Raw genomic sequence first — 17373 nt, forward strand, 5'->3', positions numbered from 1 at the left:
AGCTGTAGATCTCTGCAGTTCATCCAGAGTGATCATGGGCCTCTTGGCTGCATCTCTGATCAGTCTTCTCCTTGTATGAGCTGAAAGTTTAGAGGGACGGCCAGGTCTTCGTAGATTTGCAGTGGTCTGATACTCCTTCCATTTCAATATTATCACTTGCACAGTGCTCCTTGGGATATTTAAAGCTTGGGAAATCTTTTTATCCAAATCCGGCTTTAAACTTCTCCACAACAGTATCTTGGACCTGCCTGGTGTGTTCCTTGTTCTTCATGATGCTCTCTGCGCTTTAAACGGACCTCTGAGACTATCACAGTGCAGGTTCATTTATACGGAGACTTGATTACACACAGGTGGATTCTATTTATCATCATTAGTCATTTAGGTCAACATTGGATCATTCAGAGATCCTCACTGAACTTCTGGAGAGAGTTTGCTGCACTGAAAGTAAAGGGGCTGAAAAATTTTGCACGCCCAATTTTTCAGTTTTGTATTTGTTAAAAAAGTTTGAAATATCCACTAAATTTTGTTCCACTTCATGATTGTGTCCCACTTGTTGTTGATTCTTCAAAAAAAATACAGTTTTATATCTTTATGTTTGAAGCCTGAAATGTGGCAAAAGGTCGCAAAGTTCCAGGGGGCCGAATACTTTCGCAAGGCACTGTATTTAGATTTAGCCCCTAATGTGGTATGAAACCTGCCGTGTTAACTGGTGGCGTGCCGGCTTGCTAATGGGGAGACTAATCCACATGGGATCCTGACAATTAGGACCCCTGGCATGGTTTTTACTCTGGGGGCATTAGGGCTAATATACCCTATGCCTTACTATGGTGGTGGAGTTGCGGTGGTAGGAGCCGGGGGAATCCCATTTATTGTCAGTTGATGCCCCCCTATATATTTTAATTGTTAAATGCTATTCTGGATGGCACTGGATGGCTTGATATTTTGCGGCATTCCTGACTGATGGATGGGAGGTGATGTAGATATCAGTGTGTAAACGGCAGTGTCTATTTCGGCCCTTCAGCGCATGCGAAATGTTTCGTTTTAATTTTTGAACCGGGACTTTTCTAATAGTCTCAATTAGCACACCTGCTATTCAATTAAGTAGGAAGCTGTTTTTTGGCACCAAAATCGACTATTTAGCCAGTTCTGGTAGGATGGCTTATTAAGCGATGCCATGCCTGGTAATGGTAAGCACTGTAGAAATGATATGGATGGCGGAAAAGTGTTTTACTGTCCATTCATTTGTTGCTTATTTATCTTACTGGGTTCTTTTATATGTTGCATAGGTTATTCGAAATTAAATACCTGGATATAATTTTTTTTTAAAAAGCAGTCCCAAGCCATTTGGTTTCAGTTGACTGAATTGATGGGGGTTAAACCAGCTATATGACTGAAAAGCTTCAATACACCACTAAGCTCTACTTTCCAAGTGAAACAAGGTAGATATCATATACACCATATGGATTTCTTTATTAGTTATCCTTAAGAAAGATCAGGCTTATTACATATTGAATATATATTGGGCTTCTATCTTAGATAGGAGGTTTGTGGAAGGATTGGATACAGGAAAAATTCTGGACCTCTATTATTAAGGGAACAAGCTTACCTTACTCTCTAATCAGCTACTTGCCTTAGTAATATAAGACCCCTCTTTTTAGATTGAAACTATTGTGATCTAAAGCCTAGTGATTATCTATAAATTACTCTTATCTGTTGTTGAAGGATACGTTCTGTTTGAATTATTCTCTCACACGCTTGGCACACCGCCAACAGTAATTCTGTAGGGATCTCATATCATGTGAGTCAAGTTTTTTATTTTATACATGGAAAGTTATTTATTACTTTATAACATCTGACAAGGTGATTGGCTGTATAAAAGGCTTTGCTGTATCCATGGAGAATCTAATCTGTAATCATAGCTATATTTGTTTCTATTTTTGACTAAGGTCTCTGCTGTTAGTCAAGAATTTAAGGTTCTGAAGCATCAAGAATGCGAAACGCGTCAACCACTTGACAATTACAGTCATAGAGATTCTAAAATGTCATGATATGTATTGACTATTCAATGATTTTATGAATGTAATCAAATTTTAACCTTTGTTAATAAAAATATTTAGTAAAATTTCCTCTCTGGTACCATGATAGTCCATCATATCTGTTCGTTCTTCTTTAAATGCTATATAGGATGAGGTACCCCCATAGCCTGCTTTCTATTTTAACATGACACCTTTAATATTGTTTTTTTTTTCTTAATCTGCGAAGGAGGGGTTCTAGGGCAGTGGTTCTCAGTCTGGGGGTCGGGACCCCCTCGGGGGTCGAATGACGATTTGCCAGGGGTCACCAAATCCTGAGCTGTTCCTGAAGCCCGCACCGCTCTCCAGCCTTTTTGCGGTCGCCCAGCTGGGCTGTTCATGAAGCCTGCGGCCGCCCACACAGCCTCTTCGCAGCCACCCATTAAGTTGACGGCATGGCTGGGGGGCAAAGACTAGAGGTCAGCTGACTGGTGAGGAATGTGAAGTTGGAGGGGCTGGAGGAGACCCTATCTCCTGATTTTGGCATAGGTGTCACTGCTGCGAGACACCACAAAGTCGGAGATACAGTGAAGCTAGAGACACAGTGAGTAACACTACCTGTGATTATAGTTGCCATTAAAAGTCCCCACTACAGTTCTAAGATTTGCAGATGACCTTGATTAAGAACACCTAAGTTGGCTGATCAGAACTCCCTGCCAGCACTGCCACTAATCCCAACTCCCCGCCAGCACTGACACTCATCCCATTACCACCCCCCCCCCACTAGGAGTAAGAGAAGGAATAAAAATAGAAAGTACATGGAAGGGAGAGGAAAAGAGGGGGAGGAACAAAGAAAAAGGGAGAGAAAGAATAAGAGAAAGGGTAAGAAAGACAACTAAAGAGAGGGATGGGGAAAAAAACAAGAAATTATGATAAAGAGAGATAAAAGGGAAAGAAAGGAGAACAAAGAGAAAGAGTGATACATCCTAACATGTACCATCAGGGGTTTAATACCGTACGAGTGGAAGGGACTCAGGGAGCGCTAAATGTCCATGGGTTAGATGTGCAAATTACTTTTCTTGCCTTAGGTGCTGACAACCCATGCTACAAAAATGATTTTGCTGTTCGGGGTCCCCGCAACTTGGGAAATTTTATTGAGGGGTCACGGCACTAGATAGGTTGAGAACCACTGTTCTAGGGTGAGGACAAAGATGAGGGGAGAAAGGGGACATCCCTTGCTTGTTCCATTCGATATGGAGAAGGCGCTTGACAGGAGGCCGTTAAACATGACTTTTGCCTTAGGTGTAGAGTGTAATGCTAGGATGGAATTTAGCATGCCGTTTCAGATGCCAAGTGCTTTGAGGGCTTCTGTCATGTAGTTCCAGACCACTCTGTTGAATGCTTTATAAACACTTTAAATATACAATTAAAAGTATTTTATATCTGTAACGCTTCCCCCCAATGATGGTAATGTGGGTTTCTGCACATCGACTCAAATAAAATTAAAAAATCGGGTGTTAGGGGCGCACGGTTTCCAGCTTACCGGCCCCCTATTTAGTAACCAGCTATATACAGTGTTTGAAGTTCAGTTACTTTTTTTTTTGTAAAAAATTGATAAAAAACTGATGAGCACGAATGAAAAAATACTTCATCTGTTTTGATGTGACTAAACTGAAGAAATTAATGGTCCATATGTGTGAAAGGAGCATTAAGGTGGATTGGAGTATCCTCCCCACTGAGCCTTTCTATTTTGACAGCGGGGACACTTCCCTGCCATCAGAATACACTGATCAGCGCTGCCAGCCATAGTTTGCGGCGATTTATCAAGCAATGTATTCCAAGAGATATTGGGCTTCTGTACAACCACCTTGCCCATACGTGGATCAAGATATTGTTGAAGAATGTGTTTCTGTTCCTTTCTCTTTTTTTTTGTCACTTAGCCAGGACATATGTCCTTTAGTAAGTCTCTTACAAACTTTAATTCAAGACCAGTGTTAGTACTATTGTAAGATAATATGTTATTCCTTGATATTTGTAATTTCTTATATTAAATTTAAGCTTTTCTTCAATAGTTCGGGGGCGGGGAATGTAGCTGACCGTGTGCTAGCACAGCTGTTGACAGAAATGGATGGAATAGAACAACTAAAAGATGTGGTAATATTGGCAGCTACCAATCGTCCCGACTTGATAGACAAGGTAAGTCTTTTCTAATAGTAAAATACTGTCCTGAAGAAATTGTGCAATAATACAGGTAATAATGGCATTTCATGTGAATTCTTTTTTGTATTTCACATTCTGTAGATTTATTTGGATTTTCACCACATTTACATTCAGAGTAAGGTGTTCAACAAAAGTGATAATTTCTCGGGTTGGGGAAAAATATACGTAACACTGCCAGGGGTGTTTGAGGAGTTGCAGCAAGCTTTCATTAAAATTAAGATTTATATCATGCAAATAAAAAATAACCATTCTAGGGACTGTTGGCAGTTTTATGGTTTGTCCCAACCCTTGTCATTGACCTTTTTGCTGGACAGCTTGGTCTGTATATAAATGTGGAGCAAAGATTATTAAAAGCATGGAAAATAAGAAATAAAGGAAACATGTAAAATTATTTTCTTGGTTGATCCTTTAAAACCTAGGGTTTCAGTTTCCATTTTTACACATGCACCACACCTTTGCCAGTTTAGATTAAATTATAAGTGCTCAAAAATCCAACAAATTACAGTTTATATGCAGCAGTTTTGTCCCTTGTTTTTTGTGGTTTTCCCAACCAACAGTTCAGTACATAAATGTGATATATAACAAATGTAATCGTCTTTGCTGTCCCACAGTCTCAATATTCACACATATTGTATAATGTAATTGTTTTTAATTAGAAAAAGCATCTGATAATCTACTGTGCACCTGATTGTATGTATATAAATGTACATTTTTTGGGATTTAATTTAAACCATCGACAGGTTGAAAATGGCCATTTGCCTATGTGTTTACATAATCTGCAAGACTACATAAATCTCACGTGTACATGGTTCTTATTCATGTATTTTGGGAGCTAATTTTAGCTGTCCGGACTCTGAAGATAATAAAAGTGTCACATCCACAGAGTACTTACAGCCTCAATGCAGGAAGTAGTGAGAGCTGAGAAATAGGATTACTTTGTCTCCCATTGAGCTGGATGTAAATGTCAGACACATTAGCCTGGATGCAAAGGACAAGGCACAAAATAAACGTAGAGGCTATGGTCTGTGATGGCACCCTGGGGCCCTTGACAGCCTTTCTCCACCTTATCATGGAGTGTAGAAAAGATGCATCCTCAAGTGTTCAATTTACATAAGAATGACAGGATGTGATTGGACAAATGAAGATGAATGAAAGGCAGTGATGTCAGCCAGGGCTATTGTCTGAAGATGGATGGGGGGCCTGAGTTCCATCAAGCTTCAGGGGCTTCCTCACAGCTCAGAATAGCAGCAGAAAGGACACTACTACACAAAGGAGCTCATTGAATGGCAGACAGATGGGAGTTTATATTTTCTTAGTAGCTGTCATTCGCTGTGATCTTGTAAAGCTAGATTGTCTTCATTAAAATAAACATTTGCGTGACAGGATCATGAAAGATTTCTAGGGTACATGAAAAAGGGTAGAAAAACACGAATTCTCTTGCTGTCAGTTTTAGGTATAATCTTATCATGTCTTAATCGGGTGAATGCACTGTACTGAATGCATGCTGATGCCCTCTTTATGTTCCTAGACAGTACTGTGGTAGATACAAGCTGAACTCTATGCAGATGTTAAAACACCAATGGATACAGTTTTGTATTTATTAGGGAAAAATGACATTTGGAATACCTGAATATGGCCTGAAGTCAGGCTCTTCTGATCCCATGCACAGCAGCGCTCAGTATAGTGAAAGGGAGGGGCAACCCTTGGGGCATTCAGGTGTAATGGATTCATCAAGCTGCTGCTGATCTATTACTATCTTGCCATTGTCTGGGTGGCAGGGAAGTGACTTAGTTGTGTGCAGGATAAGTAAAAGTGGCATCTGGAACTATCAAGTTTCCCAAACTTAGAGGGACAACCTCACCTATCATATGTCAGTTTATAATGAGGAAATACATAATTGACAAGTTGAGTAAGTAAATAGATAAGTAAGGGGTATTTTTTTTTTTTTTTTACTGGATCATATTAGCTTTACCAGCATAATATAACAATACCATTAAAAAAAAACTAAAAAAACTCATGCTTGCATTTGCTTTCTAAAAAATAAAGAAGTACCCAGAGCAGAAAACTCCAACTTAAGCTGGGTATACTGGGATAAAAATTTGACCGGTTCAGCAGAAACTGGCTGAATTTTAATCTGTGTGTAGCCTTCCCTGTTTAACAGAAGCCATTCTGAACTCAACTTAAGGACTTCTCCAGAGCCTCTCCCATCCTCTGGTACTCCCTGCCTCAGTATGTCTGATCAGCCCCTAACCTGTCCACCTTTAGGAGATCCCTGAAAACACATTTATTCAGGGAAGCCTATCCCATGCCCACCTAAGAACTGTACCTGAGCCACCTCCATCAAGTAATCCCCTGCAGCTATTACCTTTTGTACCATCACCCCCTCCCGTTAGAATGTAAGCTCCACGAGCAGGGCCCTCCTGCCCCTTCAGTATTGAACTGTACTGTAATTGTGCTGTTCCCCCTCTACATTGTAAAGCGCTACCTAAACTGTTGGCGCTATATAAATCTTGTATAATAATAATAATCATAAAAAATGTATTGTTAGACCTGCTTTAGTTGGATGGTCCTGCTGGAAAACCAACATTTGATCAGCCACTGCAGCTGTGATCAGTGTATTCTGACAAGGGAGGAGTCCCCAATCTTCGGATACAATAGCACAGAGGGGGAGATCCCTACTTCCATATCAGGAATTTGAGTTTTTTTGTTCGGTGTGCTGGTTGAATGGAAAAAAAACTCAAAGTGTGTACTCAGCTTTAGTTTTCAGGAAAGTGTTAATCTGTGACCAGTAAATATTAATATGAGGACAGGCTCAAAACAGGTGGAAGAGGTCAGCAGGTGTGTTCATGTATTTCATTGCTATTCAAAGAGGATAGCCATTCTGTTTTTTGGAAGAGTTTGATGACAGTAAATTAGTGCAACTTTTTGATTGTAATTTGTCTTTCTAAGAATAAATTCTACATACACAGGCAGATTTATAATCTTGAAAAGCCATTACATTGGTGGGAATAATACAAATTAAAAGTACTAAACAGCAGACAAAATATTATTTTTTTTTTTGGAAGTAAACTAGTGGCTGAAGAGCTGGCAGACAAAATATTCTTACAGTACCTGTCTGCGAGAATATGTTTTCAGCACGATGGCATCACGCTGATTCTCGGCGACAGGGTGCCGACATCTCGCACTTGCTGGAATAGGAAAAGCACATTCCAGCGAGCGCGACATAGAAGCAACAGGGATCCGACTTGGATTCCCGCCAATTCTAGACGCAGCGTTTGGTATGAATCATGAGGAGGAACTCCATGCCAAATTTAAAATAAAAAAACGGCATGGGTTCCCCTCCAGGAGCATACCAGGCCCTTAGGTCTGGTATGGATTGTAAGGAGAACCCCTACGCCGAAAAAACGGTGTGGGGGTTCCCCAACAATCCATACCAGACCCACATCCGAGCACGCCGGCCGGTCAGGAAAGGAGTGGGGACGAGCGAGCGCCCCCCCCCTCCTGAGCCGCACCAGGCCACATGCCCTTAACATGGGGAATGTGGGTGCTTTGGGGCAGGGGGCGCCCTGCGGCCCCCCCACCTGAAGGCACCCTGTCCCCATGTTGATAAGGACATGGCCTCCTTCCGACAACCCTGGCCGTTGGTTGTCAGGGTCTGCGGGCGGGAGGCTTATTGGAATCTGGGAGCCCCCTTTACGAAGGGGGCCCCCAGATACCGGCCCCCCACCCTAGGTGAATAAGTATGGGGTACATCGTATCCCTACCCATTCACCTGGAGGAAAAGTGTCAATAAAATAAACACACAACACAGGTTTTTAAAATAATTTATTAGTCAGCTCCGGGGGTCTTCTCTGCTCTCCCGGGGTCTTCTTTTGTCTTCTCCGCTCTCTGGTGTCGTCTCGGTGCTCTCCCGCTCACTCTCCGGTGCCTTCTTCGGGGCTGGCCGCCGCTATCTTCTTTGAAGCTCTTTTACTAGCGGCGGCCAGCCCGGTCTTCTTTGCCGCCTTCTGCCTTCTTCATTTCTTCCTTTTCGGAAGAAAAGAATAAGGCAGAAGGCGGCAAAGAAGACCGGAGAGCGAGCGGTAGAAGAACCGGAAAGCACCGAGACGACCCCGGAGAGCGGAGAAGACGAAAGAAGACCCCCAGAGAGCGGAGAAGACCCCCGGAGAGCAGAGAAGACCCCCGGAGCTGACTAATAAATTATTTTAAAAACCTCTTGACCCTTTTCCTCCAGGTGAATGGGTAGGGGTACAATGTACCCCTACTCATTCACCTAGGGTGGGGGGGCCGGTATCTGGGGGCCCCCTTCTTAAAGGGGGCTCCCAGATTCCGATAAGCCTCTCGCCCGCAGACCCCGACAACCAATGGCCAGGGTTGTCGGGAAGAGGCCCTGTCATTCTCAACATGGGGACAGGGTGTTTTGGGGTGGGGGGCCGCAGGGCGCCCCCCTGCCCCAAAGCACCCACACCCCCCATGTTGAGGGCATGTGGCCTGGTACGGCTCAGGAGGGGGGGGGGCGCTCGCTCGTCCCCACTCCCTTCCTGACCGGATATGGGTCTGGTATGGTTTGTGGGGGAACCCCCATGCCGTTTTTTCGGTGTAGGGGTTCTCTTTACAATCCATACCAGACCTAAGGGTCTGGTTTGCTCCTGGAGGGGAACCCCTGCCGTTTTTTTAATTTAAAATTCGGCGTGGAGTTCCCCCTCATGATTCAAACCAAACGCTGCATCTAGAATTGGCGGGAATCCAAGTCGGATGCCTGTTGCTTCTATGATGTCTTTTTCCTGTCGCGGTGTGCTGGCTCGGCGATGGCTCCCGCGATGGGGCTCATAGGTAGTCAATCTCGACGAGAAAAGGAGCGAGATTGACACAATATCGCAGTCACCTACTGTAATTGTAAAGTCATGTAAAGTCGTGTCGATTGTTATTTTTTTCATCTCTTTGCCCATAAGTAGTAATTTTAATAGTTTGAATACCATGTATCACCCCTGCGAGACAAACTATTGTGAATTGTTTAAATATTGTCACATTTATGGGTGCAAATGCAAAGACATTTTCTGTGGCTACTCTAGTCAATTAAAAATAAGATGACTGATGCTAGTATATAATCAAACAAATGTGCATTGTCATAAAAAGCCGGCCATATATGGATTGAAATTTGACAGATTCAGCAGGGTCTGGCTGAATTTCGATCAATGTATGGGCACTGGTTGAGTTTTTCCCAATCGATCAGTGCCGCTGGCTATAGCCAGTAGCACTGATCAATGTATTCTGACAGCGGGAAAGTGTGACATCTACTAGCATAAGAAATTGTGTCCAGAAAATGCTGAGCCTGGCTGATACCTAAATAACAATAGCAGTGGGCTTCCAATGAGAGGAATACTAAGATCTGTGAGAAAGGTAATAAATACCTGTAAGGCCCCGTACACACGACCGAACATGTCTGCTGAAACTGGTCCGCGGACCAGTTTCAGCAGACATGTTCGGTCGTGTGTAGGCCCGAGCGGACAGGATTCCAGCATACATTTGCCCGCCGGGCCTTTTTCCAGTGGGCAAATATTTCTGTTTTAAATATTTCTGTTTTAAATATTACTTGTTTTAAAACAGCCCGCTGAAATTCTGTCTGCTCGGACATGTTCGGTCGTCTGTACAGACCTACCGTACATGTCCGAGCGCCCGCCATCCCTCGCATGCGTCGAATGACTTCGACGCATGCGTGGAAGCATTGAACTGGCAGGGCCGCCCACGTCGCCTCGTCATCGTCGCCGCGACGGCGCGGACACGCCCCGCGTATTGTTTACGCGCGGATTTCTGTATGATGGTGAGTACAGCCACCATACAGAAATCCCCGGGCAGACATGTACGGTGAAAACGGTTCGGCGGACCGGTTTCATCGTGCATGTTTGGTCGTCTGTACACGGCCTAAGAATTAAACTTGCTTAATATTCCTGCGTTTGCATGTAAAAGTAATGTGCTGAATATAAATGGCTGGTAACCAAATCTGGGCAATTTTTAGCATTTCCTTCCTGCCAATTACATGCCCTCGGTTGAACAGAACATCTGTGTTTATGGATGTACTGGTAGACATAGATGCCTTATGGTCTGAATATCACATTCTGCTGCCATTTGGTGCCTATTGGCCACTCAAGGGGAAGTGACGGTGAAGTTCTGGATGAAGGTCTTTAACCTTTGACAAGGATTCATTAGTCAAGCCTAATGGCATTGATTCAGCAACTCTCCACAAAATGAGGAACTCCAAGCAGTGGGAGCAACTCAACTCCAAAACATCCCCAAATAAACAAGTAAAAAGAGCGGCAAACAGTCATCTTGAGAGGCCAAAATCCTTTAATAATAACTTGAGTAACAATAGTGACACAAAAGGCAACCAATTATTTTTGGGTCCAAAAATCCCCCTTCATCAGTGTTAGATTATGGTAGGAAGAATGTATCGCAAATGTGATTATGCCTGTTTTTACAGGTGATTGTGCCAGTTATGACAGATACATATTTTTTTTCACTTAGTCATCATTACTGGCGCAACCACCTGTACACACAGGCATAGCCACTGGCAATACAGGCATCACAACTTGTGATGCATTTTTTTCTGCCAAACTAACGTATTATTAACCACTTCCTTACTGGGCACTTAAACCCCTTCCTGACCAGAGGACTTTTTGCGATTCGGCACTGCGTCGCTTTAACTGACAATTGCGCGGTCGTGCGACGTGGCTCCCAAACAAAATTAACGTCCTTTTTTCCCCACACATAGAGCTTTCTTTTGGTGGTATTTGATCACCTCTGCGGTTTTTATTTTTTGCGCAATAAACAAAAATAGAGCGACAATTTTGAAAAAAAAAAAAAATTGTTTTACTTGTTGCTATAATAAATAGCTCAATTATTTTTTTACGTTTTTTTTTTTATCCTCAGTCTAGGCCGATACGTATTCTACATATTTTTAGTAAAAAAAAAAAAAAAATCGCAATAAGCGACTGGTTTGCGCAAAAGTTATAGCGCCTACAAAATAAGGGACAGAATTATTATTATTTTTTTTTTTTTTTACTAGTAATGGCGGCGATCTGCGATTTTTATTGGGACTGCGACGTAATGGCGGACACTTTTGACACATTTTTGGCGCCATTCACATTTATACTGCAATCAGTGCTATAAATATGCACTAATTACTGTATAAATGTGACTGGCAGGGAAGGGGTTAACACTAGGGGGTGAGGAAGGGGTTAAATGTGTACCCTAATTAGTGTTCTAACTGTGGGGGAAGGGGGGTGACTGGGGGGGGTGACCGATCTGTGTCTCTATGTACAAGAGACACAGATCCGTCTCCTCTCTCCCCTGACAGCACCGCTGTCTGCGAGAGCCGGGAATGAGAGATGATCTCATATGTAAACATATGAGATCATCTCTCATTGGCCGCACAGATCGCCTAGGAAACGGCCGCTCCGATTGGCCGTTCACGGCGATCTGTGACTGGCTGTGTCCAAGGGACACGGCCAGCACAGCAGTTCCCCGCTGCGCGCTCGGGAGCGCGCGCAGGGAACGTGCAAAGGGGAGGCCGTAAAAAGACGGCCTGTTAGAGTTTGGGAGCCGCGCTGAGGCCGTACAAAGTCGTACGGCCGTCAGCTAGTGGTTAAAGGACTTTAGACTCTTGAGACAAGTCTGTTTTCAATCTTTCCTTGACACATTTCATCATCAATACAGTATATGTAAAACATGAGTATGTATTGTTAATGTTTGATATTGCTTTATGGTGCTAACTCTTTGGTCATAGATTTATTTTCTAACAATCAACTACTTGCTTTTGAAGAGACTCTGTCATTCAAATACAAAGTGACAAATACATGTGAAAGAGGAATGAGAACTTACCTTCCCCTCTGCACACAAAGAAACCTACACTACCTGGGCCCACCCTAATCTGGGAGTCAGCAACTTGTTGATCATGAGCAGGTGACGTGTAAACCATAATCCTTCCTTGCCGACTCCCAGAACCTGGGCAGGAGGGGCGGTGTTAACTGGATCTGATCTGTATTTTACTCCTGCAACCACTGAAAGTCTGCTTCTTCGCCATCCCTCCGTCAGCATTCAGTGTCAGTAGGAGGAAAATACAGAGGATCAGAACCAGTATATGCCACCCCCCACCGCTTCTACTGTCCCTATTCCTCTTCTTTTTTTCAATACCAATCACTCAACATGTTCATTCATAACTGAAGCATAGTAAACTGTGTTTTGTATGCTTCAGTTTGTGAATGAACAGGAAGCCGCTCAGCACAGAGTAGTTCCCATTCATTCACTGTCCAGTGCAGACGAGGCTGCAGAGAAAGGGACTGGGAAATCTCTATCCTCGGTCCCTTTCTCTGTCTCAAAACTGAGACATCATGGGTCTGTTTAGACCCCTGATATTTCACTAAAGCCCCCAATGGGGCTCCTAAAAAAGTTGTAAAAATAGTATTGTAAAAAAAAATATTTTAAATAAAATTGTAACAAATATTTTAAATAAAAATTAAAACAATTGACACTGCCTTACTAACACCAACCACTGCCCTGCTGATTGACACAGTCCACTGCACTACTGACACCATCCATGTTTTAATGCATTTGAAAATGTTTGTTTACATTTATTTATAAGAGTGTGTTTTTTTTTCATGCACACAAACGTGTATTTGAGGTCTGGGGTGCACCCCCTAATGCAATAGGCTGTGCACACCTATGGTATGTCAATTTAGAGTTTTTTCATTTATAGACATGGGTGCTTTAAATAATAGAGTGCTGTTTTCCTGTTTAAAGGTTGAGAAGATATTACTCTGATATGCCAAAACAAAAAAATATTTAACAGCAAAATAAAAAATCTCGATCTGTCACATTCATACTATATGAATCTTAAAAACGACTTGTAAATACTCAGTTTGTACATACTAGCTGACAGTAGGTGGCATTGCTGGAAGTCAGCCAAGATTCCGTTGCTCACATCACTGAACACCTGAAGGACAACATCCTTCTAGCACTCAGCAGAGGGATTTTTATTGCAGCTTCCACAAAATGGCGTTCCTATAAAAAAAAAATGTAAGCTTTTGGCAAAGATTTTTCTTACAATGTGCATGTAAGTTACTGTAGATCAGGGGTAGACAACTTCGGCCCTCCAGCTGTGGTGAAACTACAAGTCCCATGAGACATTGCAAGACCCAGACAATCACAGGCATGACTCCTAGAGGCAGAGGCATGATGGGATTTGTAGTTTCATCACAGCTGGAATGCCAAGTTTGCCTACACCTGCTATAAATCTTAAAAATAATAATGTAAAGATAACTAACAAATGTATATTATAATTGTATATTATAATTTTTGTAGTAGTAGTGTATAATGTTCCTCTATGTAGCAGAATGTATAGCACATTTTATGGTAATTTTATGGTAAGAAAATTAATAGTATTTCTTGGGACATTTTATTTTCATTATTGTAAACCCCAAAACGCACTGTAAAATGAATCTTTCAACATTTCCTAAGTTTAGCATGGCCAATGAAGTATATTTTTACACGCTGTAACAAAACTTTGCAGACCAACTTAAGAATAAGTGCCCATTTTTTTTATTTTGTTTTTTTTACCTTTTTTGATCTATGCATGTAGCCCATTTGGATAACAGTCACATATAAGGTTTAAAGAATGAAAATAAACTTTACTTCACAGGAAGTTACCAGTACACATTTCTGGCAAGATCAATATGTATTTTCTGTACATGGTGGAAATATTCTTAGCCTTAAAAAAGGAAAGTAATGCAATCACCACATCTGATGTGGCATACACACGGTCGTTTTTCGGCACGAAAAAAAATGTCATTTTTAAAAACGTCATTTAAAATGATCGTGTGTGGGCTTCACATCGTTTTTCAGCTTCTGAACAACGACAAAAAAAAAAATTAGAACATGCTGCATTTTTTAATTTTTTTTTTTTAAATGTCGTTTTTCAGGTTGTAAAAAATGATCGTGTGTGGGCTAAAATGACGTTTTAAACCTGCGCATGCCCAGAAGCGAGTTATGAGACGGGAGCGCTCGTTCTGGTAAAACTACCATTCATAATGGAGTAAGCACATTCATCACGCTGTAACAGACAGAAAAGCGCGAATCGTCTTTTACTAACACGGAATCAGCTAAAGCAGCCCAAAGGCGAATAGAACTTCCCCTTTAGAGTGCCGTCGTACGTGTTGTACGTCACCGCGCTTTGTTCATCATTTTTAAAAAACGATGGTGTGTGGGCAACGTCGTTTTTAATGATGAAGTTTGAAAAACAGCGTTTTTTTTTCATGCCGAAAAATGATCGTGTGTACGCGGCATAAGGACTGGTAACCTGCAATATATTACTTTTAATCTTGGGTTTAGATACACTTGATGAATTACTTTGTTAATTTTGTGCTTTGCTGTAATGAGTTATAGTGACCTTTTTGGTAGCTCAGTGGACAATCCAAAATGGCGCCATTGAAATGTACCTGCCAAATGGACCATATCATATTTCTTATTCTTTAAATTTCAGTTATGTACTTTACAGCCGATTAGTTTGCAAATTCATCTTGCACAGCATAATTGTTAACCATTTGCTTTATATTATTTAATGTGATATTAACCACTTCATTACTGGGCACTTAAACGCCCTTCGTGCCCAGACCAATTTTCAGCTTTCAGCGCTGACGCATTTTAAATGACAATTGCGCGGTCATACAACACTGTACCCAAATTATATTTTTATCATTTTTTTCCCACAAATAGAGATTTCTTTTGGTGGTATTTGATCATCTCTGCGATTTTTATTTTTTGCGCTATAAACAAAAAAAGACAGAAGATTTTGAAAAAAAAACACAATATTTTTTACTTTTTGTTATAATAATATCCCAATTTAAAAAAAATAAAATAAAAATTTCCCTCTGTTTAGGCCGATACATATTCTTCTACATATTTTTGTTAAAAAAAAATCGCAATAAGCGGATATTGATTGGTTTGCGCAAAAGTTATAGCGCCTACAAAATAGGGGATAGATTTATGATTTTTTTATTTTTTTTTACTAGTAATGGCGGCGATCTGCAATTTTTTTGTCAGGCCTGCGATATTGCGGCGGACGTATCGGACACTTTTGACACAATTTTGGGACCATTCACATTTATACAGCGATCAGTGCTATAAAAATGCACTAATTACTGTGTAAATGTGACTGGCAGTGAAGGGGTTAACACTAGGGGGTGAGGAAGGGGTTAAATGTGTATCCTGGGTGTGTTCTAACTGTGTGGGGGGGAGGGGACTGACTGGGGGAGTCGACCGATGCTGTGTCCCTATGTACAAGGGACACAGATCGGTCTCCTCTCTCCCTGACAGGACGTGGAGCTCTGTGTTTACACACACAGCTCCACGTCCCTGCTGTCACCGCCGATCGCGTGTACCTGGTGGACATCGCGCCCGCCAGGCACACGCATCGGCTTCCCAGCAATGCGCCAGGCACAGTGTTTCCCCGCTGCGCGCCCCCAGGGGCGCGCACGGGAAATGTAAACAACAGGACGTCCAAAGACGTCCACCCGGCACTTGAGAGCCGCGCTGTGGACGTCTTTCGTCTATAGCGCTGATCTCAAGTGGTTAAAGGTAATGTTTTTATTTTTTTTAAATAACAAACATGTTCTATTTAACTGCTCTGTGCAGTGGTTTTGCAAAGAGCAGCCCAGATTCTCCTCTTCCCGGGCCCCCCGCCGGCACTCCTGGCCCCTTTCTCCTGCAGAGTGCACCCAAGCAGGCTCACTCCCAAGCCGCTGCTCTGCGTGTCCATTCACTCACAGAGCCGTGGCTCGCCCCCACTCCTCTCTCCTCATTGGCTTACTGGCTGTTATTGACAGCAGCTGTATTCAATGGCTTCAACTGCTGTCTCAGCCAATGAGGAGGGAGAGTCCCTGGAGAGCTGGGGCTCTAGTGCACATTGTTGGATCGTGATTGGAGCGCAAGTAAATATTAGGGGGGGATGCTCCACAGAAAAGTTTTTTTTACCTTCATGCATAGAATGTATGAAAGTAAAAAACCTTGAGACTTTAACAGCTTAAGCCCTGGACCATTTTGGTGGTTAAAGACCGGGTCACTTTTTGCGATTTGGCACTGCGTCGCATTAACTGATAATTGTGCGACGTGGCTCCTAAACAAAATTGACGTCCTTTTTTTCCCACAAATAGAGCTTTCTTTTGGTGGTATTTGATCACCTCTGCAATTTTTTTTTTTTTGCGCTATAAACAAAAAAAGCGTAAATTTTGAAAAAAAAAAAATATTTTTTACTTTTTGCTGTAATAAATCAAAAAAATATATTAAAAAAACATTTTTTCCACAGTTTAGGCCGATACGTATTGTTCTACATATTTGTGGTAAAAAAAATCGCAGTAAGCTTTTATTGATTGATTTTCGCAAAAGTTATAGCTTCTACAAAATAGGGGACTGTTTTATGGCATTTTTATTAATATTTTTATTTTTTACTAGTTATGGCGGCGATCAGCAATTTTTATCAGTACTGCGACATTATGGCGGACGCAACGGACACTTTTGACACCATTTTGGGACCATTGTCATTTTTACAGCGATCAGTGCTATAAAAAAATGCACTTATCGCTGTAAAAATGACACTGGCAGTGGAAAGGTTAACCACTAGGTGGCGCTGCAGGAGTTAAGTGTTCCCTAGGAAGTGATTCTTACTGTACTTACTTTAAGGGTACAGTATTGTAATCATAATAATATGCTAAATAAACAAACTGGTCTCAGATAAGCATAACATTATCCATGTTGTTATCAATGGTATAGGAGGAAATGTGACATAACCAGAGTGTAAAGCGTTTCTACCAGCAGGGTGATGGAACATAGATGGCTTTGTCTGGTAATTTCCATTTCCCTGTCATCACTGTAGTTGGGTTTTTACTTGTTCAAAACTTATTACAGTGCTCTAGAAAACAGAGGGCTTTTCCCAAAGTATAGCTAATAAATATTTCCCAGGTGTTCAGCAGTGATTTTTTTAACTGCTTGATTGTCAGAGCTTTAAAGAAGAGCAGTAAATCAGTGGCACAATCCTGCAGGCCCAGGTATAATAAAACAGGGTGGTGACAGCTGAAGAACACTGCCACTTTTT

The 17373-nt window shown here is 41.9% G+C and overlaps 1 protein-coding gene across 1 annotated transcript in view; it reads left to right on the top strand.

Moving 5' to 3' along the window:
• The window catches only part of SPATA5 (spermatogenesis associated 5), a 595351-nt gene that overhangs the window by 239542 nt on the left and 338436 nt on the right, over nucleotides 1-17373 (top strand). The window contains exon 14 of the mRNA XM_040330544.1: nucleotides 4085-4208. Within this exon, the coding sequence (XP_040186478.1) occupies nucleotides 4085-4208 (124 nt within the window). The remainder of the gene's footprint in view (nucleotides 1-4084; nucleotides 4209-17373) is intronic.

This window comes from Rana temporaria, chromosome 1 (genome assembly GCF_905171775.1).
Source record: "Rana temporaria chromosome 1, aRanTem1.1, whole genome shotgun sequence".
Classification (NCBI taxonomy): domain Eukaryota; kingdom Metazoa; phylum Chordata; class Amphibia; order Anura; family Ranidae; genus Rana; species Rana temporaria.